Consider the following 25,630-nt stretch of genomic DNA (forward strand, 5'->3'; position numbering starts at 1 on the left):
CCCATAACTAAAATCCTAGCAGTGAAAATCGATTATGTTTTTATATATGAATATTTAGTTCTGTATGTAGTTCTGTTGATTAGATAATATTATTAAGGGATTATACGTGTTCTTCTTTATATTATGGCCTCCACGGTACATCGGTAATTATCAGCTAATGTCGAGTATTACAACAGCAAACAGTGGTTTTAATTTGAGTTTCATCGGTAAGCTATTCTTTGCATTTTTAACAATGAATGAAATTTCTTTGTACCGTACAAATTATGAAGCACTTATACTTTACAAAAATAATAATAATTTTGTTTCAAATGAAACGCTATATATTAATTGATCGCATCCGAAAACTATTGATTTTATTTGTCTCTTTGTCTGTGTCCATCTCTATCTTTAATTTTTTACCGGCGGGTACGGGCGGGTGGAGCGGGAGGTTGTTAATTTGTTATTGTTCTTGGGACTCTTATCACTGGCCTTTGTTTTAATTATTACCTTTATTACCAGTTTGCTAGATGTCCATTAATTATCTCGCGTTGTTTCGTAAGAGAGTTAGTGTATTATCAGTAGTATTATCGCGATTATGTTTTGTCAAATAAAGTGATTGAGCTAATACTGCGTGATAAGACAAATTCTTATTTTAAATTTCTATTAGACTTTGGAATCTAGGTGAGTGCTAGTTTTTATTTGCATATATGAAAAATTTGGTTTAATATTTATTGTAAAGTGCGCTCATTTTTCGTTTTGCTTACGAAGTTCAAGGTCGTATTATAATAGTAAGTATTTGTTGAAAAAAGGTGATTGTAGTGACTGTCCTTTTCATGAATAGAAATCGTAAAATAACTGGCCTTACTTTTCGTTGTATTTAAAAGCGTGTATAAGTATTATTTAAGCTCTTAGATTAACAATCTTTCACTAACTGTGGTGGTTGCCTTTTTGGTGATTGTAAGTAAAAATTCAAAACGTTTATTTACTTTTTGCGACAGGTATGTAAATTATTGGTGATAAAAAGTATTCATGAAAATGATTATGTTTGAACTTCAATTATCAAGATCATTATTACATAGTTTAATCCCCAAAAGATGATAAATTGAAATATATTTTAGCTTGTATAAGATTTGAAATCTATTGGTATAAAAATCACATAATCATGCACTAGTAATTCGCATAGAATTCTTTAAATTAATAATGACTAATTTAAAGTCTATGTGTACTAAAATTAGATTTAAAATGTACAGCAATTCTACTGTCTTTCCTTTCTTCTGACATTCTTTTCTTTTATTTGAATTAGCTACAAAACTGTTTACGAGAGTATTGAGGTATTTGTGATAACACTATCTTAAGCTTTTTAATCACTATAATTTTTAAGTAAGGGATAACATTTATTACTTGTTATAAGGACTATAATTTGGCTGAGGTGCCTTAGAATTTAATCACTATCTTGATTAAAGTGCTTAATTTTTGTCTATTAATGCCAGTTTGATTCTTTACAAAGTATATTTTGATAGGCTTTTCAAGAATGTATGTATGCAGAAATTATTCATTATTCATGTTTAAAGTGAAATCAATGTCTTTTTGTAAATATCTATCCATCTTATTTTTGTTTTAATTCGGCATCTAAATACTAATCTCTCATTCGGTCCAGCACACTAAACACCAACCCGCTTATTCATAGATATTATTTATGTTAACTCTATCTTTGCTGCAACAACAAGCTTGTTTCTCAGTGCTGATGGCAAAGCAGCCATTGCAGTGTGTAGACATAGGACCATTATGATTGGCTAATATTAAGATATAACTTGAATCTAATTGGCTGTCAGATAAACAACGCTGAATAAACAGCAAGCTGTCAGATAAAAAAGCTGAGAAACAGACTTGTCATCACAGCATTGCTCCGTCCTTAGCTAAATAATGTCTATGAATAAGGAGGTAAGATAATATGAGCTCATTAAAGATTATTTAATGGCCCAACTATACGCTCGAATTCAAAGAGCTCATATCCCTCACAATATGATACAGAGTTTATCATCATATTGGGCATAATTTCCAATTCCGTATTTTGCAAGTGCATATTTACAAATTGAATATTTCACAAATTATGCTAGGAGACTTCAGAATCAAACCTAGAACTTCATGGTTGATTGACCAAGTATGCAGCCATATACCAACCTAATAACATTATACAACATATCAAGAATAAGTAAATTTGTTAAAAATAACAACAAATAATATATTTGTATGCATTGACATTAGAAATGTTAATTAGAGGTTTTATTTATTAATGTTACATTATAATTATGTTAAAACAATAGAATATTTTGAATAACATTCAACCTTAAATTATTTTAAGTTGATGATTATTGCAAGTTATTAACTTTTGTGTATTTGGAAATAAATACTGACAGTAACAATGGTTTCCAGTTATCTTCTAGTCATGAGTGAGCGACCGCAACCTCTGAAGGCCATAAACAGGTTCTTTGAAGGCAAGGAACCATGGCAGATTGTCACCATGACCGCATCTTCAGTCTTGGCCATTGTATGGGCCCACAGCTTGTACAATGCAAAGGAGAGTAAGTAGTATTTTACTTAGATACTTCTTAACATCTACCCTATGGATTGGGGGCGTTTGTAGAGTTCCATGTTAGCCCCTACTTGTTGTAAGAGGCGACTAATAGGGGCCATCGGCGATTCGCGGGCGGGCGGCACAGGGCTGTCCGCCTTTAGTGTGTTTGGTGACCCCTGATATGGACGGCAGCGTGTCGTTGACGCGGAGAGCGTATTTCGGTGTGCCGGGGCTTTGGAATCCCTTCTTACCCCCTACAGGAGATGGACCGCATGAGGTGGTACCGCGCACGAGCGGCTGTGGACGACGACTTGGACACTTCCGTCAGAGGAAGTCCGGAGCCGTCCCTAAAGCGCCCAAGAGGGCTACCGCGGAGTTTTAGTAGGTATCCCGTGCGTTGTACATTGGGTTAGGGTCTCTGCGCGGCGGTCGCCTGAAGGTCAACTACATATCCGGGCGGCACAACGCCGGGTCGTATGGCTCGGAATCTCAACGTAACTGTTCAGTCACCGCTCCCACGGAGACTGGGCGGTAGTAAAAGGTACTTTCTTCGCGAAACCAAAAAAAGGAACTTTTTAATACAGTTGGCAAATCACGAGGGGCATTAGCTAAGATGCCCTTCAACAATCATTATCGCTAATGTTATACACATACATATACTTTTTCTGTTGTGTTAACAATCGAAGGAATCTTATTTACGGCCTCAGGAATGTTATTAGTGCAGGTTACCTTATTTGAACTAGTCTACTTCTATAGCCCGTAGTAGAATTCTTGCATTACGAAGGCAAGGTCGAAAGTCTCGACTTTAACATATAAAAAAATAAATTAACTTATTTATTAATCTATTGTAACATTTGCTTCCGTAATTATATTTTTAAACATTACCAGATTTAACAAAGCATATTTTAGTTTGTATTTATGACTAACTTCTAGAAGCAGACAGCTATTGCAGAATGCCTGAAAATATTTTTAGCACGAAAATTATTTAACTAGGGAAGTGTAATTACGATTACAATTCAGGGAAGACAGGAAAGTAAACCATTTAGTTTCAACCATTCCTTGTAACTTAAGGTCAGTCAATCCTTGGTGTGCAAATCAAAATGATAATCTACCATATTTTGACAACCCAAGGATGAATATACTGATTACTTTGTCAATGTGATCATAGGACCACATTATTTTTATTCACAGTAGATCGAATTTTAAAACAATATGTCGAGAGTCGTTTTTAAGGCATGATACAGTCATCAAGGATTCCACCTAAGTTGTATCCTGTATTTACCAAAAACCATTCATCAGGTGTCACCACAAGACTCCGAAAGCAGTTCTTCCGTTGGCTACGTCAGGTACCAATAGTCAAGCGGAAGATAGATGAGAAGATGGCGGAGATCACCAAAGATTTCAGAAAGGATATAAACAAACGACTGGCTGGGGTGACCGTTAGAACAGAGCTACCCGCGAAGGGGCTCGACCCTGAACTAATCAAGCAAGAAGTTAGGGATCATCTTAGTTTGGGTAAGTTTTGGGATTTGTATTTATAACAATATCACAGCCATGTATTATATACTGTCCCACTGCTGGGCACGGGCCTCCTCTACTACTAAGAAGGATTTTAGTCCACGACGCTGGCCTAGTAGGGATTGGTAGACTTCATACACCCTCGAAAATTCCTATAGAGAATTTCTCAGGATGTTTTCCTTCACCGTTAAAGCAAGCGATAATTCACAAAGAATACACACATATTTTTTAGAAAAGTCAGAGGTGTGTGCCCTTCGGATTTGAACCTGCGGACATTCGTCTCGTATTATTAAGTCTAATTGATTGTTTTGTTATCAACAAGACAACTAATTTTAAGATTATCTGCCCTGTTATACTATGTTTAGGTCATTGATCGTTTGGTTAATAAACATTGTATATTGTATAAAGTATACTTCTATACATAATATTATAAAACAAAGTCCCCTTTTTTGTCCATATGAATGTTATTGATTTTCTTAAAATCTACTGAAGGGATTTCAACTTTTTTTATATATATATTAGTATAGCTTTAATAGTATCCCTATGCCAGTGGATTAGTAGGCCTTAAAGCATAGGAAGGTTTAAGGAAATTTGTATTTTTTTTATTCTATTGTATTTTTTATACAGGGTCATTTTGACATTGTGTTACTAAATGAAATCACATTGAGTCTTGCCCTTTGCTGACATTGTGCCAAAAATCATCCATTAATAATGAATATTTTCACCAAAAATCCAGGTTCTAGTTATCTGATTTTTTGATCATTTTGTAATTTAATGAGAATATGGCGTGTGCCTGAGTGTATTTCTGAATGAAAGTATGATGTTACTCCTCTAATGAATTCTTTTAAAGTAGTAGTGGCATTAGGACGCGGAAAATTAAAATGACTTTTTATTAATATTTATTTTTGTTTGAAACTTGCACTTTTTTATTTTACATCTACGACTCAAGTAACTTATTGTAAAGTGTTATTTTTAAGTAGATAAGTCTGTGGTTTCATTTAGTAAAGCGATGTCAAAATGACCCTGTATATTTTTATCAACCACAGGTGCATACGATTGGCGAAACGGTGCCGTATCTGGCGCAGTGTACCACCTCTCCGAAGAGATCAGTAAAGTGGCGTGTGATACGTACGCTCTCACCGCCTACACTAACCCGCTGCACGCCGACGTGTTCCCCGGGATCAATAAAATGGAGGCTGAGGTGGTCAGGATGGCCATTAATCTGTTCCATGGAGATGAGGGATGCTGTGGGACGGTAAGTCAGAGATTGTAAGTTGTGGAAGAGATTATCTTTCTCTTTAGTTCATCCCCCATTACTAAGGATCGTGATCCCGTCCAAGGTCATTCAGTAATCTACACAAGGCGTGATCTTCAGCTTGGTGCACCACTGGAAGAGATTATACTGACCTTTTAATAATACTTGGTCATCTGTAATTTTCGATTAATTCGATGCTCTTTATCTCAGTCAATTGTATATAGTAGAAATGCTAATTCATGTTAATAATTAAAATGCGGGTAGATTGTTATTTTATTTTTCCCTGAATATGATATAAAGTGTAATTAATAAAATATTTTCAGGTAACAACAGGAGGTACAGAGTCAATAATGATGGCGTGCAAGGCGTTCAGAGACCTCGCGTACAGCCGCGGCATCAGCAACCCGCAGATCGTGGTGCCGTCCACCGTGCATTCAGCCTTCGACAAAGCCGCGCAGTACCTCGGACTCTCTGTCAAGACCGTGCCGGTCGATCCGGAGACCTTCACCGTAGACGTCGAGGGCGTGAGGAACGCTATTGGCCGGAGGACTTGTTTGGTAAGTCGGATTTGGTATTTACAATACGGTTTGACCGGCCAGGCGGTCAAAGGTAATCTGGAAAAACTGGACAATTTAATTAAAAAAAAAAATATGATTTTTTTTTCTTACTTTGAATGACGAGATGAGCTTGCCGTTTGTCTGATTTTTTCGTTGCGTGCGCTGCGCAAACGGTTAAAGTTATGCAACAATGATGTATGACGGGATTGTTCCTCTTAAAAAGTTCTAAAAAACATTATTATATTATAAAATAAAGTCGCCCGCTGCATCTGTCTGCCTGAACGTGTTAAACTCAAAAACTACAAAACGTATTAAGATGAAATTTGGTATGGAGACAGTTTGAGACCCTGGCAAGAACATAGGCTCCCGGGAAACTACTTCTTTTATAACGGAAAACTGTAGCCTGAAAAACTTTATAACGCGGGCAAAAGCTAGTTTAAAGATAAAATTAAACAAATTTATCCACAAACTATACTATTAAAATAAATTTTTGCGAGTGAGAAGGAACAAATTTAATATCGAATTCTGGTCATAGAAGTATGTTCCAAATGTGATAATTTGGTGAATTTAACCATCTATATCTGTTAACTATAAATCAGGATATTGATAAAAAAAATATACATACCATCCAATTTGTTGTAAATGTATTTGGTATAAATAATTACTGCAATAATATCAGACTACAAAACTGCAGGTTTTTACGCAACTAAGTAATTGTTGCGTTTGCAATGTGGGGCACAGTTATATTCACTACGTAATTAAGGTTAATACGAATCATTTAGACCAGTTGAACCACTCAGATAACATACTTCAAGGTTAAAATTAAAATTTCTAATTGAGGTGTTGGTAATATTATTTTGTACAATTAAAGACATCCGATTTTTGATAGTACATTTTCGATTAAAAAGTATTCTATATTGCTAATCCAGGGCTTGATATTTCGGCCTAGCTTCTATCCAAATTTTTACAGTGGTTTCTTATTTTCCTCTTAAAAACAATGTATATTTGAACATGTTAGGTATTAAATACATGAGTGAAACACATGTTGACTCGTAATGCACTGATTCATAAGTGCATTGCCAGGGGCGTGTAAGCACCACACTATTCTTATACCTACAGTGAAAACCGGTTATAGCGAAATCAAAGGGGTCACCGAATTTGGACGCTATATCCGATAGTCGTTATGAACGATAATCTTTTTACATGCATTTATTTAAAGAGCCATGCTATTTAGTCGTTATAACAGGTGCTTCGCAATAACCGGTGTCGTTATAACAGGTGCGTCGCTATAACCGGAGTCGTTATAACCGGTTTCCACTGTATATAACAGAACAGGATGTATAAAATTGAACATATTGTTTTCAGATCGTGGGGTCGGCCCCAAACTACCCTTACGGCACGATGGACGATATCGTAGCCCTGTCGGCTATCGCAGTGGAGTACGGCGTGCCGCTGCATGTAGACGCGTGTCTTGGAGGCCTGTTAGCAGCCTTCATGCCCAGCGCTGGGCATCACGTCCCACTCTTCGACTTTCGCCTGCCTGGAGTTGCGAGTATATCCGCTGATACTCATAAGGTATGTTTATATTAAAATTGTATAGCTTTCCTCGATAAATGGGCTATGCAACAGTAAAATAATTTTTCAATTCGAATCAGTTTCCGATATGATCGCGTTTAAACAAACAAACTCTTCTGCTTCATATAATAGTATAGATTAAAAAAACACCTATTTTGTTGGTAATGTTTTTTAACCATAATATTAAATATGTATGTTTTTGGGAAGCAAAAAAATAAAATTTGGGAAGCAAAAAAAGACAGCAATATTTTTTTTATATTTATATTTAAAGCATAAATTAATAAATCTTCCAAAAAATTAGGTTCAGGATAAAACTTGCTAATTATCACGATCTATAAACCATCCTAAAAATGCCTTATTCATATTTGCAGTACGGATACGCTCCCAAAGGAACATCAGTGATCCTGTACAGGAAGGAGGAATATCGCCACCACCAGTACACCGTGACCACCGAGTGGCCTGGTGGCGTTTATGGCTCGCCCACTGTTAACGGTACGTTCTTCTTGCGTCGATGTCCTCAATGCTGAGGGTCGTGACTTCCTACACGGATCATTTTATTCCGGACGATACTGCGCCAATGGTACCAGTTCTCTGCAACGTGGATTGCTCCGTACATGTTGTATTGCATCGGTACGTTATACAATTCAAAAACAAGAAATACATGCCCATATCCCCGAAGCAGTAGGCAGAGGTGCAATCAAGGCACCCAGGGGGGAACGAATTTCGTATCAAATAGCAGAACCTCGTCCTCCTCTCTCCCAATGTGAAACACATGTTCATAATTTTCTTGTGAATTAGACTTGAATTTTTGAATTATTTGGAAAAAAATAACCAAAGCATCCACATTGCTATTTGTGTTCCGTCCCATGATGTGATAACGAGCGAGCCTATCGCCATATCTGGCATGAAGTCCACACTTCGTTCTAATATTGAGCTGAAAAATATCACTTTGCCCGACCTGGAAATCGAACGTAGGAAAAGAATTTTTATACATTTAAATGTCAAATTAAAATTATGTCTATGTATAAATTAATTTGATTTTGGCTGCTGATTCAACAGTATAAGTAAGCTATTTCACATGTTAGTGTAATCCATTGACTCCAGCATCGGCAAAAACGTATCGTTCATTTCTTTTTGTCCGTAGGCAGTAGAGCAGGAGGGCTAATAGCCGCGTGCTGGGCCACCATGATGTTCATCGGCAAAGAGAGATACGTGGAGATGACCGACGAGATTGTTAAAACTGCCCGATACATTGAGGAAGAGTAAGTCTCAAAAATTGGATTTAATTAGGTTTAAGTTTTTGCAATAAATCGATTTGTTTTATATCGATTATGATAAAAACATTTTTATCGATTCAGTACATTTGTGAAGTAATATTTTTTTTTATAAATAAATATAATAATTGATTATATCCTTCGTACCCCTTATTATTCCGTTTTCTCTTATATCCATCCCATGGTTGTCTGTAAGAGATTGCCTTGTGCGATAAGACCGCCATTTGTGTTTCTTTTTCTCTTTTCTTGTACTATTATTTTTGTCTCTGGCGTACAATAAAGTTTAAAATAATATAAATAACTATTGGTACGTTAAAAAACATAATTTTTGTGTTATTATCATTTTAATAATTCTTTACAGATTACGTAAAATAGAAGGTTTGTTCATATTCGGCAAGCCGGCAACGTCGGTGATAGGTTTCGGCTCAAAGCAATTCGACATTTTCAAAATGGCCGAGCAACTGCACACAAAGGGATGGAGTTTGAACGCATTGCAGTTTCCGTCAGGGTGAGTTCAAGATTTTTTATTGTTACTAATATTATAAAAAAGGACAGATTTTTTGAAATCGATAAATTTTGAAACTACTGAATCGATTTTGCAAATTTTATCTCTAATATGAAACTGCACTATACCTATGTTGGCTTTATTTTACACCGGGAGTGGGGTTAACACTGACTGACTTGTGAGCACAGTATACTTTATTATAATTTGAACACAACAAATACCCATATTCTAAAGACAAAGGAGCTTCTTTACAATCTCCATGTAAATTTTATTCGATAGTTAACTTAGAAGACAGTTAATGCATAAAGTGTGGCGCGCCGCCACGGTACACAACGGCACCCCTCGCACCTCGCTCAAAAGCCTACGGCTTGCGCCCGCGTCCATCGCTCCGCGCTCGCGCAGTGCCCGAGTAACTCTCTCCCGGGGTGGAAGCTTAAGCCTACACTGTTGTTTTTTTTGTCTATGTTAGTACGTAATGCTGTAGTGTTCCGTGTATTAAAATCACATTAGTAACTCAGTGTTTTTTTAGGCATTATTTCCCTGCTCCGACGAGGCACTCAAATCACACACCCAAGCGATGAAAGTTACCTTTTTGTTAACATCATCCCTCGTCAGTCGACATTTCATTGGACTCCACTCCACTTCATTTCAAGTGTAGGCGGGGTCACGTTGCCGTGCCCATATAAAAAAATATATTTGGATGGTTGAATTTAATATTTGGTCGGCCTATATTTGGTGATTTACCATTTCGTCAGATATGAAGCAGACCCTTAATTATATTGTGATTTCCATGCGTGTGGTGGCAGCGTGCACATATGTGTGACGCACGCGCACACGGCGGCGGGCGTGGCGCAGCGCTTCGTGTCGGACGCGGCGGCGGCGGCCGCGCACTGCAGGCGGCACGCCGGCGAGCCCGTGCACGGGAAGGTACTGTTATAGTTATATAGTGATTGTTGTGTCACGTGTCGGCCGCGTGCACATGTGTGTGACGCGGGCGTGGCGCAGCGCTTCGTGTCGGACGCGGCGGCGGCGGCCGCGCACTGCAGGCGGCACGCCGGCGAGCCCGTGCACGGGAAGGTACTGTTATAGTTATATAGTGATTGTTGTGTCACGTGTCGGCCGCGTGCACATGTGTGTGACGCGGGCGTGGCGCAGCGCTTCGTGTCGGACGCGGCGACTTCAGTTGGCTGTCAGATAAACAAAACTGAACAAACGGCAAGCTGTCAGATAAACAAAGCTGAACAAACAGCAAGCTGTCAAATAACCAAAGCTGAGAAACAGACTTGTTATCACAGCATTGCTCCGTCCTTAGATAAATAACGTCTATGAATAAGGGGGTTAGATACATGTATATAGGGTTTCATTTTAGATTACAGTCCTAACTATTTTGACACACCATTCTTACTTAATTATTAAATAATTATAATAAATATAAAATATATTGACTAAGGTATACACTATGTTACACCAAATCACACTACACTCAATATACATTATTATATTCAACTAAAATATTCTTTATTGTAATTTATATGTGAAGCTTTTCTTCTTTCAATAATAATTATTATGATAGATAAAATTATTCATTGAATATTTTCATTTTTAAACAAAAAACGATTTAAATATATTTTTTTGCCAACCGTATCAAACCAAGTGCATACACATACATGTTCATTAATGGTATAATTATTTATTGCAGATGGCCATCTACGGCGTAGCACAAGAAATCCCTGACAGGAGTCTAGTCTCGGATATCACAAAGTATTTCATCGATTCTATGTACTATCTGCCTCAGCCTGAAGATGAATAGCATTTTGAAACTTTCCAAAACGTTGACATCCCCAGTAATGGACACCGCACGGTAAATTTACCGCGTTACGTATTTTTTATTATGTTTTTCTTGAACAGCTCGATTGGTCCTATTTAAAAGTATTTTCAGACAGCTATAATAAACTTATTTCGAGTTAGTCAGTCATGGAGTGTAAAAAATGATAGACTGTTCTTTCTACCTTTAGTGAAATGTTAGTTTTTTTTACATATTTATATTAAAATAGTCGTTAGTATTAAATTAAGGACTACACATATATCTTTTTTATACCTATGGTTACGAAGTAGTGTACCATCAGTAAAAAAATCTGTTTTAAAAAAATATTATCTATATTTAAAATAATTGTAAGAAACTAAAATATTGTACCGTTAGTAGGAAAACCCTTTTAATAAAAAAATATAATTCTTCCCTTTAAATAAGAACTTTAGCGGTAAGGTACCGTCAGTAGAAAAACCCTTTTAACTATAGATAATCTATTACGAAAATCTACGGCAGGTCTAAGAAGGGCATTTGAATTATATTTTTACATGTTAATAAATATTAATGTTATATCCAAATGTTGATTGTACTTATAATAATGACAATGTATATAAGTAGGAATTTGAGTAAAAGGCTCTGAAAATGTTTTTAATAATGTTGTACGCTATATAAGTACTATGCTTCTGGATAGACAATAAGACAATACCGATACTACTTAAAAACAAACTAATAAAAATTATTACAACCACTATAAATAATATATAATAATATCAACACTGCTGAGCACGGGCCTCGGGCACCACGCTGGCCTAGTGCGGATTCGTAGACTTCACACACCTTCGAAATTCTTATAGAAAACTTCTCAGATAATGCCACACACAATCCACGATGATCGCTTCGATATTGCTCGTAGTTCGATGATTGCAAACAAGACTAACTCACGACACCTTTTTGTATCCGGATTTGAACCACAGACTTTTTTTGAGTGACTTTCCCGCCCTCACACCCACCACTACAACTCCTGTAAGCCAGGATCAGCAGTGGCACGCATTTTATGACACCGAGCGGTGAAGCTCGGCGAGTCTCAGGGAAAACTAATTTGTCATTATCCCGCAACGAAATTAATCAAATAGAAAGTTAGGGAAGAATTGGAAATATTAATTGTCAACTTAAAAAAGTAATTGATGAGAAACATGTTAACACAAAGAGAACCATATACGTTTGTGGAACATTCTCTAAAGATCCGGAATAGTCAATCTAGTAGAATTGATGTTCGTTATAGTTTCCTCGTCATTCTGGAAACATCGAGACCCTTCTATCGTTGAACCTGGTAGATCCGCGAGCCGCCACAAATAGACGAGCATTTATGCAGTTTCTGTGTTTAAAAATATATAAATACATCACAATAATCGATATCACATAACTGTTGCGGGTTTGTTATATAGGCACTATTTCAATGGTACATATTATATAAGGTGTTGTTTTACATTCCCGCCATATTGACTGAGGTTGGTATACTCCACTTATAGAACACGAATCAATGAAAGAATAAGTACCGAAAATTATACTTTAAAAAAAAAATATTCTTTAAAAATAAAACCACCCGTGTAATGGGAATCATCCCGACTCGCCCCGTGTGGCATCGATGATTTTCGTGCCACACAGCACACACACACAAAGTGCTTTGTCGCGCGCCATGGTCGCCGACGACTACAGACAGCTGGTGCCGTCCGTGTGTGTGAGCTATCCGCGTTGCCGTGGGTCCTATTCTGACATGGACGTGGGGGTTAATTCTAAATAATCGTAAAATAATTTAATCAAATATTCGGATTCCAGTTTGAGGTAGGACTTACATTGTATTGTTAGATGATTATGTGTACCCATCACAATGGACTCTTTAAACATGGTGGGGATGCAAAACAACACCTTGTATATTTTAAGGTAGGTGTATTTATAATAATATTCATGTATGCATTTAGTAATTAACAATTATTGAACGTATAATAGGTACTGGAGTAGTCTATTAGCTTAAGTATATCGAGGAAATCCAATATTATGAGAATATTAAAATAGGTGCCAAAGGATGGCTTAGAGGTAGGTTACATAGACAGGGCGTAAATCGCAATAATTCGTGTATAAAATATTATATCTTTTAAGTCAATGAATGCATTATGTAGTTACTTCACTGTGAATTTTATTAACATTAGAGAAAAGAAAGTAAGGTATAACTACAAAGCGATATGATTAGCTATTTTCGTGACAATATTGTAAACGCTTCCCGTATTAGTCAGTTATTGGCGGCCATTTTGTTTTTTTAATCTCTGGCATTCCTACAAAAATAAGGCAAGCCTATGCTTTATAGATGTAAAATATTTGTATTTATGCTTCGTAGTGTTATATAGGGTGTTGCTGAAAAAAGGTACCAATGATAACTTTATATTAAAGCTGGATGAGTATAACATAATTATAAATTTTGAAAAGAGGACATATATATTAATAATATAATCTTATCACACTTTTATATATATTTCAATTTTGTTAAAACCCGCCATAGTGGCTCACGAGTGTCGCGTTTCGGGATCAGCCTGTGTATACACAATTTGAACAGGCCGGCGTAATTCTGTCGACTGTCGAGGGTTAATCATCTCTCGTCAGTCGACATTCTACTGGCCTCCTCTCCACGTACCATCATGTGCAGTGAGGTAACTTTCCCGTACACGTATGAAAAAAAAAACTTAAATAATAAGTTTTTTTTCATGATCAGTAATTTGAGCAACACTTGTATATTACATTAATGTATGTTTTTTTATATTCGTCTCTATTTTTTGGTAATATATCAAAATAGAAAATAAGCCTATACTATAATGTATAAATATTTAAAGCCGTAATTCATAAGGAATTTCTATCGTCATATGAAGGTTTATAGATTTAGTATTTTGTGCTAGAAAAGATCATAATATAGTAGAGATTTTTATTCCCTAAACAGGACAGCAGAATGGAATTCTCTGAATCTAATTTATTGCAGTCTAAGTAAAATTCTGTCGTGGTAATCAAGAGCCATTTTTTTGTACTGATTTGGAATGTACGTTAAACGAACTTTCTTCCTACAGGTTTTATACACCGACGTATATTATAAATGCATTTCTTGTATGATAAACAGCAGTGAAAACGATCAGATAATCTAGTTAACTACGTTATAAAGCAAAATCGTCTTTTTTGACTTACTGCCTTCTCGATTACTACGGCAGAATTGCAACCAACAAAAGATATTTTAGATCGCTACAATTACGCTTGCGTATTCAATTGCATATTCACGCTCTGTTCAAGGTAACTGTGGCTAAGGGTCCATATAAACCGATTTCTACCGGCTTCCCTTTCGTAATTTATGTAAAATCTAATTATTATAAGGATTTGCGTATTCAATTGCATATTCACGCTCTGTTCAAGGTAACTGTGGCTAAGGGTCCATATAACCCGATTTCTACCGGCTTCCCTTTCGTAATTTATGTAAAATCTAATTATTATAAGGATTTGAAGACCGTATTTATGCATATTAGTACCTATATGTTGTGACGAGTTCCTTTTCGGAATCGCCACTGTAAGGTAATATGATACTCTTAGATACACACAAAAACGCGCGCGCTCACACACACGCACACACACGCACACACACGCGCACACACACACACACACACACACACACACACACACACACACACACACACACACACACACACACACAGCGCGCGCGCACACACAGACACATACACACACATATTTATCACACTCAGGGTCGGGAAAGCAGCTACAATATATTGAACACATTTGTATTTTGCCACTTTAATGCTATTTATGTGTGCATTTAGTAATTTAAAAATATAATTAAACGTATTATAACTATTAGAATAGCACATTAAAATTACTTAAGGTAAGGTATCTTAAGAAGCTCCAAATCTATGAGGATATCACAATAGGTGCCAACAAAGATGGCTTAGAAATAATTCATACAAAGTTTTCTATAGAGGTCACTATAAATATTTATATTAAACTTGTAATTGTTGTCTGCAATTACATTTATAATACCTCATAATATGGAGAATTAGTCTAAAAATTAAGACCTATACTGAAATATATTTTCTTTAAGTAGTAATTCAAAGGAATTTCAGTCTTATGTTCATTATAGACTTTTATACTTTGTGCTAGAAAAATAAACTTATTGTATGTTATCATATTTATCCATATTATTAAAGTAAAGTAAGATTACTCTGCACTTAATGATTGGTTATTTTAGTTGAAATAAACTTAAGGAAGTCGCCCCGGACAAATATATATAATACTAGCTTTGCTTCGCCCGCGTGAATGACTTCTCCGGGATAAAAACCCGCTATATATTTTCCTAGGATAGAAAGTAGCCTATAACCATCCTAGGATCAATTATCTCCATACGACACTTCAAAAATCGTTCAATACATTTTTAAGAAAATCGACAACACACAGACAGAAATGGCTCACTATTTTGGTTATTTTATTTTGGTCATAGTGAATTCCACATAAAAGGTAGATATATGCTGCCGTGGACTTTTATTTAGAACTATTTAAGACAAACAATCCTACTGTACATCATCTTTGTCTAACAACACCGGTTTAGGCAGCGTACGCCAAGATAGCAATTTCTTTCCGACTTATTTGATATGCATGGTTATATTATGACCAAATTTCACATAATCATTATAAATTTTAGCCTGTGCGTTATTCTGATGTATATCCAATATTACTGTAAAGGGTCTTCCAAATTCGTTGAGTATTTTTTTCGTGAAAGAGGAATAAATATACATACATCCATCATGGCAATATGAAATCCGCGACAGCATCGCTCAAAGAGAATTATAATATATATGGAGCATCGCTGTAAGATCTCACCGTGGGCGAAGACTGGGCATCAATGTCACTCTCGACCGCCATAATTATGCCAGTATATCACATTACGTTTAAGGTAATATAGGAAGGATGAAATTATTCAGGATTTGAAATTAAACTATTTTTCGTATTTTATCGCGGTTTTACTTATTTTAGTATTCTCCCGACGTTTCGAAGCCTTTGCAGCCTTCATGGTCACGGGGGGGACTGAGGTGTTGTTCATCCGCAAAGTCAAAGTTACAATATATACCTACATTTTACAATTATACAACTTTTTAATTTTTTTAGCTGTTGGTGGTCCGATCTACGCAGAATGAGCTTACAGTGTCTTGAACTCATTTTGTATTTTCTTTGGTCTAAAGTATAGACAGTTTTCTGTAGGCGAAATTAGTACTCCTTCTGCTTACTTGTTTATGTTAAGAACATATAATATATTTTTATATAGATAATGGTTTATATAATCAGTCAAAAAATCACAAAATATACTCTGTAAAAAATATAGTGTGTATTTAAATGCTTGACTATTTATCAGGATAATTAGTTTAGACTTAAGTTAGTAATTCTATCGTAATGAAAACTATTTTATAGTAATAATGAATTTTACGGAACTTTGTAAGATTTGCGTAAATTATATATTATTACGAATGATAAATAACGTTGGTAAATGGTAAATTCTATGTAAATTTATTATAGTCATTACAATGTGTGTATTTCGCATCCACTTGATAAGACAGTAGAAACCGGTTATTACGACTCCGGTTATAGCGACGCAACGGTTATAACGACTAAATAGTAAGGTCTCTAAATAAATGCATATAAAAAGCGTATCGTTTATAACGACAATCGGAGATCGTCCAGATTTGGTGATCTCTTCGATGTCGCTATAAACGGTTTTCACTGTAGTTTTATATTATATGCAGGATGTTACAAACAGTGGTATAAAAAATAAATTGCACTGTAAAAAGCATGTTCGATTAACAAAAGAAAAAGGATTTTTGTGTTGTAAAAAATGTATGCGATATTGAAATTAGTAGATTATGAATAAATAGTAATAGTAATTCAATATCGTCGGTCCCACGTTGCTGCAAAAATATAGTGTTAAATTTTCAATTATAAATGCGTAGTTAAGTATATTCTAAGATTTCTCTATTGCCATATTATATTCAATGTGTATTAATGTCAGCAATGCGGCAGTTACGGTAGGTTGTAAGTTTTAATATTTTTTTACATTTAATTTGCAATAGTTTTCAGATTTGTAACAATAGTTTGTAGCAACCTCTCCGCAGGTTCAATTTATATTGACTTTAAAGTCATTATTACTAACGTTTTTGTAGCATTTTATTCCAATACTATACGCATATAATTTTTTATCCCCATATTTTTACTTTTATTTATAATGAACTTAAAAACTTACATCTTCTATTTACCTATTAGGGTATACATTTCATGTTTCTAGGACATCTGTTGACGATATTGGATAATAAACATTAAATTGGGGAAATGGAATATGTTCAGATTATCAAGAAAATAAAATTAAGATAAAGAACATAGATTTATTACTCAAAGAAATAACTTTAAACACAATTAAATTATTTGATCGTACGTTTTGATCTATATTATAAAGTTTGCTTTGTAGAAAAAGGGTCAAAATATTACCTTTACTAGACGTAAAGGATTATAATATTGTAAGGCAATTTGGTAGTAATTATATGCTTAATCCATAGGCATATGGATGTTACATGTAGTGCATGTATGTAGTTAGGCAAAATTATTTATGGTTATAATAGTGCTAAAATCATTATACAAGTATACAGGGTGTTGTTCAAAAGGCGTTCATTTGTTACTGTCAATATTTGTGATTGATTTTGTAAAAGTAAAAGATTTAACCATTTAATGTTAATTAGTTAATTATTTACCTTTTTAGTAATGTTGAGCAAGATCTTCCTTCTTTTATCATTAAAGGTCTGATCCTCCTTTTAAATAACACTCTGTATACTCCGGTGTATTTCTAATTCAAAAGAAAATAAGCCTTAAAGGCAATATTGTTTATTATGGTAATGGATTCAAAGGAATATCATTTTATGCTTTGTACAGAAAATTGGCTAAGCTCAATGCTGTATTTATTTTCATTTGTGACTGTAGTGGGTAATATGGTCTTATATGTTTTTTTAAATAAACAGTGCGTAGAAATTATCGTTTTTTATTTAAAAATACCGAAAAAATTATAATTTCCTGGATTCGACATGGACTTGTTACGTATGCAGCGAAATGTATTATTTTTTCTAGAATAACATTTAGGGCCATTTAGTTTCAACTTAAATACTTACAGGACCTCCTCTTACACGCAGTTTCACAAATAATACTATGAAGACGTTCAGTGCGCCCGAACGCATAGTGTTGGCAATTTTATAGTTTTCTTAGGCTCTGTTTATCTGAAAGTCAACTAAGGTAAAATATCTCAATATAAGCCAATCACAATGTCCTTTTGTCCACGCACGAAGGTTCTGATGCCGAAAACACTGAACAGATTTATGACAGCATTGCTCCGTACTTAGCTAAGTAACGTTTGTGAATACGGGGCAATACGGGGCTTAGTCAAACGTGGAAGGTAATTTTAGACTTTAAACTATTTGAAACAGCTTATGTACTTTTTACACAGCTGTCAGAAACTGAAAGAAGTTACGTCAAAATTATAAACGTGGCGAAGTATAAAAATAAAAAATGTGAAAAATTTATTGTTTAAACATGCAATGCGTGGCCTTGCTCGTCGTGATCAGTGCGGCGTCGTGTTCCAGAGTTAACTACTGCGGCTCCAAAATATGTGGACACATTAATGCACATACATTCTGTCAGTACCCTGTAAGTTGATACTTTGTTATGACCAGGACTAAGAAATAAGACAGGATAATTGTGTGGAAAACTATTGTCTTCTTCTTCTTTGTACTTAGGTCCAGTCAGTTCATTCTAGATATGCAGATAAATTCCATTGGAAATAGTGTCCATGGAAAGGTCAGCGGAAACCGTTCGATGTTCTTGTCTTAAGATAATTGGAAAATAATGATTTTCTATAATTTACCGGTAAATTGAAGATCTGTTTATTTTAGGAAGGTCCCAGCCCCAACTGCATGGGATACATAGAGGCTCCTATCACAAATGATGAGAAGGTGCGCCTGATAGCTCGGTTGAACAGGAGGCGCAGCGAGGCGGCGCGCGGGCGCCTGCGCAGGTTGCCACCAGCCGGCAATATGCTGAAGTTGGTATGATTAGCGATATCTCGTTCATGAAGTCAACAACATAGTTTTAAACCAGCCGTACTATACTTTTTCATACCCCAAAGAAATCTTAATTATAGTGTTTCTTTCACAAAGTAAATTTATTAAATTGGGTCCGCCCTGGGCAACAAAACCCACGATACGCCACTAAAGTGTTCATACTAATATTGTCCTTAATTTCGAGCTGGCTGTACTTTAACTGAAAGCGTATGTTCAAGTGACAAGATGGGAAGACTGAAACAAGCTCGGCGTAGTTTAAGTGCAATAGTTGCATCTCTGCTGTCTTATTTTGGGATAATATCGTGAACATATCTTACTATGTATGATAATTATTGTAGGCAGTCGTTTGGAAATAGCAATGCCTTCTATAGAACAATAATATGTATTTTTCGTATTTAAATTGTTGTAACTGTATTCCTAGAGCTCTTTTACGACTAAACTATGTAATATGTTTAGTTCTTTCCCTTTTTATTTTAATTTAAGGCCGTCGATGACGACATGTTTAGTTCTTTCCCTTTATTTTAATTTAAGGCCGTCGATGACATGCTATCGAATCCTTTTAAGTACATAATACAAACTAATAATTTTATCCTTTTTTCTTAAAGATTAATAGTATTTAGTTCGACAGCGCTGGGTGGAGGAACTAGCTCGCGAAGCACAACGTTGGGCTGACCAGTGCCGACCCGTGAGCACGCCTGAGGAACGGGACATTTGTCGTGATCTCTGTAACGTATTTCACCTTTAAATCTAGTGACTTTTTCTAACTCGGGTTTAGAGGCGGCATTAGGGGTAGGCGAACCGGGCAGCCGCTCGGGGTCTTGCGCTTACGGGGCCTCCCACGATGGACATTTTTTAAGATCTTTCTGTCGAAGCTGTTAAAGATAAGGAAGTTTTTTTGACTCCGCCCGGGCCTCGCGTCATCTTTTTTTGCTTTTGCAAAAGGCCTTAGTACAGTGCCTTAGGCAGCGACTGATTACAAGTTTACCATTTTAAATATTTTATAGGTAGTTATTAGTTTCTATTACTTCTAGTCATCAGAATTATCATTTATATTGAGACCATTATCTATCAATTCTTCTCAGAACTATACCTATAATACAATTTGCTATCATAATCTTATAAAGAGGAAAAGTTTGTGTGAACGCGTTAAACTCAGGAACTACTAAAGCGATTTTGAATTATTTTTTCACTAATAGGAAGCATTACTCCCGAGTCCTATATCTCGGGATAATATGTATTACAGAAAACTTTTTCACGTTAGCGTAGCCTTGGGCAAAAGCTAATATTTCAAATACATATTGACGGTTGAGACGCTTATTAACAGCGGCAATTTTTACAATAAGTTTTATACATATTTAAAATTAGCACTTTTTTCTGTTTCTTTTAAAACTAGTTAATTTTTTTTTGAAAAAAATTACACTTTAATTAATTAGCCTTTCAACCATCAATTTCAACCGTCGACACAATACTCGATTAAACTGTTTCAGATTCAGTATCAGTAGGTCAGTGCGTGGCGTCGGTGGTGGGCGAGGCGCCCGGGCTCAGGGTCGAGTCTATGATAGATCTGTGGCATATGCAGGCCATGCTCTACAGAGGCAATGTTACCTCGTATATACCGTAAGTATTTTTTATTTTGCGATTAGCAAAACCTGATATAAAATTAATAAAGATTCCGGCCCTCACACCCATCACTACAACTCCTGTAAGCCAGGATCAATAGTGGCATGCATTTTATGACACCAAGCGGTGAAGCTCGGCGAGTCTCAGGGAAAACTAATATGTCACTATCAAATAGAATAATTAATCAAATAGAAAGATAGGGAGGAGTTGGAAAATATATTAATTGTCCACTTCCCTCCATAGCAATGCGGGTGACAAAATCATGATCATGAGGCGTTTGAACCTCAAGGATAGGGACGATATAAAATTGACAGAAAGTTAAGATATTTGTTTGTTGGAGATCATGGGATATGTAAAGGTAAGTATTAGTTGAAAAGAAGCTTTTGGACGGATTTTGCATGCGTTGATTAGAGGATTAAGGGTCGTTCCGGGATCCAGCGAGTGGTATTCCGCTACCAGCTTGTGTAGATCTAATAAGGTGGCGTCCATTAATCGTGATGTTTTTAGTGATACAACCACCCCTCCTTCCTTGGTGATATGTGGTGAAATTTTCGAAAATCCTCCCCCTTTACCCAAAATCACGTCTTTTTTTATTCAAAGGTCACGCGCCGCTTTTTGGTTTAGAAATCACGCGATCAATGATAAATAAATACATGTAATATCTCATTAATCTTCCCCCGCCTCCTTGTAATATTTCGTGAATTTATTTCCGAACCCCGCCCCCCTTTTCGAGCCTCACATGATTAATAAATGACTACGAAGCCGGCATAAGTCGTAAGATCATCGTCTTTTTATAAATACAATAATTAGAGTATTCTAAATTTGCCACCACTTGCATTCGAATTGACACGCCACATTACATAAAGTCGTTTTTTTCGATCTATCTCAAAAATTTACCAATCAGATAAATTTTTCTTTGACATATTTACAAATGACCTTTGATTGGCTCATTCCCGGAGTGAAGCTTGAGATTTGGATCGTCTATTAAAACGGCTGTAAATAGTGTATGGTACGTGTTTACCATACTCGTGAAGCTTTCAAATACAAATTTATAGTCATCTTTGGAGTTTCATATTGTCATTAAATCAAGAATCTTTAAGCTAGAGTTCTTATTCCCATAATAAACTACAAAATGCTCCAGACATTAAAGCATGTTTCCAAATTCTAGTGCCACGAACAAAGCGGCGTACTACGGCGATTTCGCACAAATGCTATGGGCGAAGACGTACATGGTGGGATGTGGCAGGAGCCGGTTCATGGTACGCTATTTTTAAAACGTTCATGCATCAGATAATCTGTGACACAGCGCAGTATAATTGGCTTAGAAACTCTTATACTAAAGGTCGTGGGTTCATTACCAGAGGAGATTCAACCTTCTTCCGTGGTTAGGGTCATGTGTGAATGTGATATTTGGATTTATTTCTTGCATTTATATACTGTTGAGATGGGCTGATCATTTACGTCACAACTACCCAAAATATCAGTGACATTACTTAATACATCAAAATTTGAATTTCCAAACACTGTATGGTAAAGTACTTCACTCGCAACCCTACGACGTTATATATAGACATGTATATATTAGAATAGACCTAGTATTTAAAATTTTAATGCAACATGAAATTATTCTGTAGCATTAGTGTTCATGTCATTGTCAGAAGTTCTTTACATCCAGGTTTTTATTCAGGCCCCCTGGCGCGGACGACTCCGCAGCACGGAGCGTCTGGTGTGTAATTTCGCCCCTCGCGGACCTCCCGCCGCGCATGCGCTGGACACCGGGCCCCGCGGCCGCCGCCTGCGAGACCAGATCACTTCCTGATCCCCTGCTGACCGCATTGTGCACATATCGTTCGTATTATTTTCATGTTACCTTGACGTACCAGACAGGGTGGCTGTGGTTGTGTGTTATTTGCTAGTTATAGATAGAAGTACAGTAGAAACCGGTTAAAACGATACATCGGTTATAACGAATAAAAGACGATGTCCCGGTAAAAACAATTTTGATGAAATATTATCGTTTTGTAACGACTATCGAATATAGCGTCAATATTAGATGTTTCCTACTATGTCATTGTTACCAGTTTTGCCTGTATATTCAATATTACGATTAGTTGCGGCATAATATTTTAAAATTGTTATTGTAAAAAGTAACAGTAATTGTTTAAAATTTATTCTAGTTTAAAATTATTAGAACAGTATATTTAGTAGCTTCTGTTATACCGACATTTAAGTCTTCTTGTTGCGAAGGAACATACACCACAAAAAGAAAATAATAAAGAAACGCATGATACATTAATTTCAGAACCAGAATTTATGAATAATTATGAGGTAGACAATACAATGACAATAGAAGAGTACGTTACGCTAAATACAGTTCTAGAAATAGAAGCAAACGAGTCATTAAACTTTCACGGAGTATGGACGAGATATTTTTAACAAAAATGGCGATGTTAGCAATGAGCAACGTGGTAATTGGTACAGAACGTAACAATTACATACAGAAAAGAGATGTTGCGGATATAGTCTTACTTGAAGATGCAAAAGCTGATTTATACAAAATTGCATACGTCACAGAATTGCATAACGTGACCCTTGCTACCCTACCATCAGTAAAAGATAAATCACGTAAACGAACGAAGAAAATTAGTCTCATTGGCAGACCGAAAACATATAATATGGAAGATTTGAACGTCATCAAATATGAAAGTAAGTGAATAACGTATATTATTGAAAGAATACATGCAGAATTAAACATAAATATATGTTCCAGATGTTCATAAGATGATAGAAGAAGCACCGATAACCGAGAAGGACTTGTATACTGATTACGAATTTAAAGAAGTTGATGACGTGACCGACACAACGTCTATCGAAGCTAAGATTCCTTTGGTTACTGGTAGAAATCCCTTCTCAGTAAAATTGTTTAGTGGCAAACGACTTGATATAAACCAGATATTAAAATTTCAGGAGACAATGAAAGTAATGTTAAGGAAATGGAAATACGTACCACCACTACGGTAATGTCAGAAAACGATACGTTGGTTGTGAAAAGACTAAAAAATGCAATGTTGAATAACACCTTGATGTACACGAATAATGAAACTAACGTTATTGATAATATTGAAGATTTTCTTAATGATTGTAAGTTTCAGAAGTACGGATGTAAATGAAAAGGATACTAGTTTTAAGGCTTTCAATCAAGATTTACTAGACAAAGATTAAGATATTTGTAGTAGTGCATTTTGTTTTAGCAGCATTAAAAAATATATAAAAAATTTGTCAAAATACCTTTAGATTATTCGAAAACTATATAGTGATGTAACTCCAGAATCCTTAGAAGAAGTAATCACATTTGCCAATACAGTTGAGAAAGTAAATTGTAGTTCAAATCGAGATTTAACAGATAGTTATCTTAATATAATTCATTTTTAAGAAGTTTTTTCATCATGACTTATATTGCAGAATGTATAAACATCTACGTATATTACTGTCTTCCGTACTTTTTGTTATTATTTGAATGACGAGACGAGCTTGCCTTCGCCTGATAGTAAGAGATACATCCGCCCATAGACAGAAGAAACATCACCATTCACCACCTTGAATTACAAAGTATTGTTTGGTATTCCACTGCACTCGCCATCCTGAGACATGAGATGTTAAGTCTTATTATGTCCAGTAGTTACATTGGCTACAATGCCCTTCAAACCGGAATATAATAGTGACTAAACACTGCTGCTTGATGGTAGAAATAGAAATTGCGGTGGTTAGGCGGACTCTCATATATGAGAGTCCTACCACCTGTTCCACATTCTATCACAATTCTAGGTCGTGTTTAATTGTATAATTATTTTCCAGCCGAGACTGTTCGTGCGCTACAAGACGCGTTAGACCGCATGGAGCGGACCTTGGGCCCTACTCCACAAGGACAAGGGAAGGTTACTAATCTTGACCTCTATCTAGACTTTCTTATGTTAATTGCGTTGTTTTTCTCCTTTAGTTTGAAAAGTGAATATTTTAAAGAATGTTGTTGCATAAAGTTGTCTTGTGATTTTGACGTATGAATTCAAAATTGCCTTAAAATAAATTTGATGATTAACTCAAGTAATCTATACTAATATATAAATCTGAAGAGTTTTTTTAACGCGCTAATCTCAGCAACTGCTAAAGCGATTTTGATATTTATTTCACTAATAGAAGTTACATAATTCCTGAATGCTATAGGCTACTTTTTCCCGATAAATATTTATCACGAAATAACTTTTAAGGCGTGCGAAGTCATAGCCAAAAGTTAGTTTTATACATCGGAATCAATGGAGATGATCAAAATTACAAAACACAATATAAGTGGTAAAAAGTACGTGCATTACAGGTGCGTCGAGATCCCGAGATATAACCGAAGAATTGGAATCTGATGAAAACTCAAATTACAAACAAACTGACAGCCCACCAGAAGTGAAAAGCAATAAAACTAACGATAGAGGACCAATGATGAACATGGTCCTCAAATACATGCCTTATTTGAAACACTATGAGAAAGAGATATTGGGCGCGGGCTGTGCGACCCCCGGCCTTTTAGTGCTAACTTTATTTTTTGTGTAGTGTTTAGGTCTATTGTTTATATTTTGGAATTGTATTGGCGAATGTAAATAAAAGTTGAAATTCATGATGGTTTTCATTTTTGTTCCTATTTAGTTCCCAGAATGTTCTGTAGAGTGTAGTTAATAAAAATACAACAACGCTTCTATTTCCGAAGGGGTAGGCAGTAGAGCAACCAGG

The 25,630-nt window shown here is 35.8% G+C and overlaps 1 protein-coding gene and 1 pseudogene across 4 annotated transcripts; both read left to right on the plus strand.

Annotated features, from left to right (window-relative positions):
* The first annotated feature begins 541 nt into the window (after nucleotides 1–541).
* LOC119188385 (sphingosine-1-phosphate lyase-like) lies at nucleotides 542–14,252 on the plus strand. Of its 4 annotated transcripts, none has more exons than XR_005112648.1 (11): nucleotides 542–660; nucleotides 2,413–2,561; nucleotides 3,854–4,069; nucleotides 5,119–5,327; nucleotides 5,651–5,884; nucleotides 7,250–7,459; nucleotides 7,831–7,951; nucleotides 8,604–8,721; nucleotides 9,095–9,241; nucleotides 10,045–10,315; nucleotides 10,938–14,252. XR_005112648.1 is itself a non-coding variant. In XM_037440604.1 (11 exons), the coding sequence occupies exons 2-11, from the start codon at nucleotides 2,426–2,428 to the stop codon at nucleotides 11,046–11,048; spliced, it is 1,623 nt and encodes a 540-aa protein (XP_037296501.1). In that variant the 5' UTR covers nucleotides 542–660; nucleotides 2,413–2,425; the 3' UTR covers nucleotides 11,049–14,252. The 4 variants fall into 4 exon arrangements, 3 of the variants coding, with proteins under 3 accessions (XP_037296501.1, XP_037296503.1, XP_037296502.1); XM_037440604.1 differs by having other exon boundaries at nucleotides 10,045–10,165; XM_037440605.1 differs by having other exon boundaries at nucleotides 548–767; nucleotides 10,045–10,165.
* A 4,332-nt stretch (nucleotides 14,253–18,584) lies between these two features.
* Nucleotides 18,585–25,453, plus strand: LOC119189942 (annotated as a pseudogene).
* The last annotated feature ends 177 nt before the right edge of the window (nucleotides 25,454–25,630 follow it).

This window comes from Manduca sexta, chromosome 20 (genome assembly GCF_014839805.1).
Source record: "Manduca sexta isolate Smith_Timp_Sample1 chromosome 20, JHU_Msex_v1.0, whole genome shotgun sequence".
Classification (NCBI taxonomy): Eukaryota; Metazoa; Arthropoda; class Insecta; order Lepidoptera; family Sphingidae; genus Manduca; species Manduca sexta.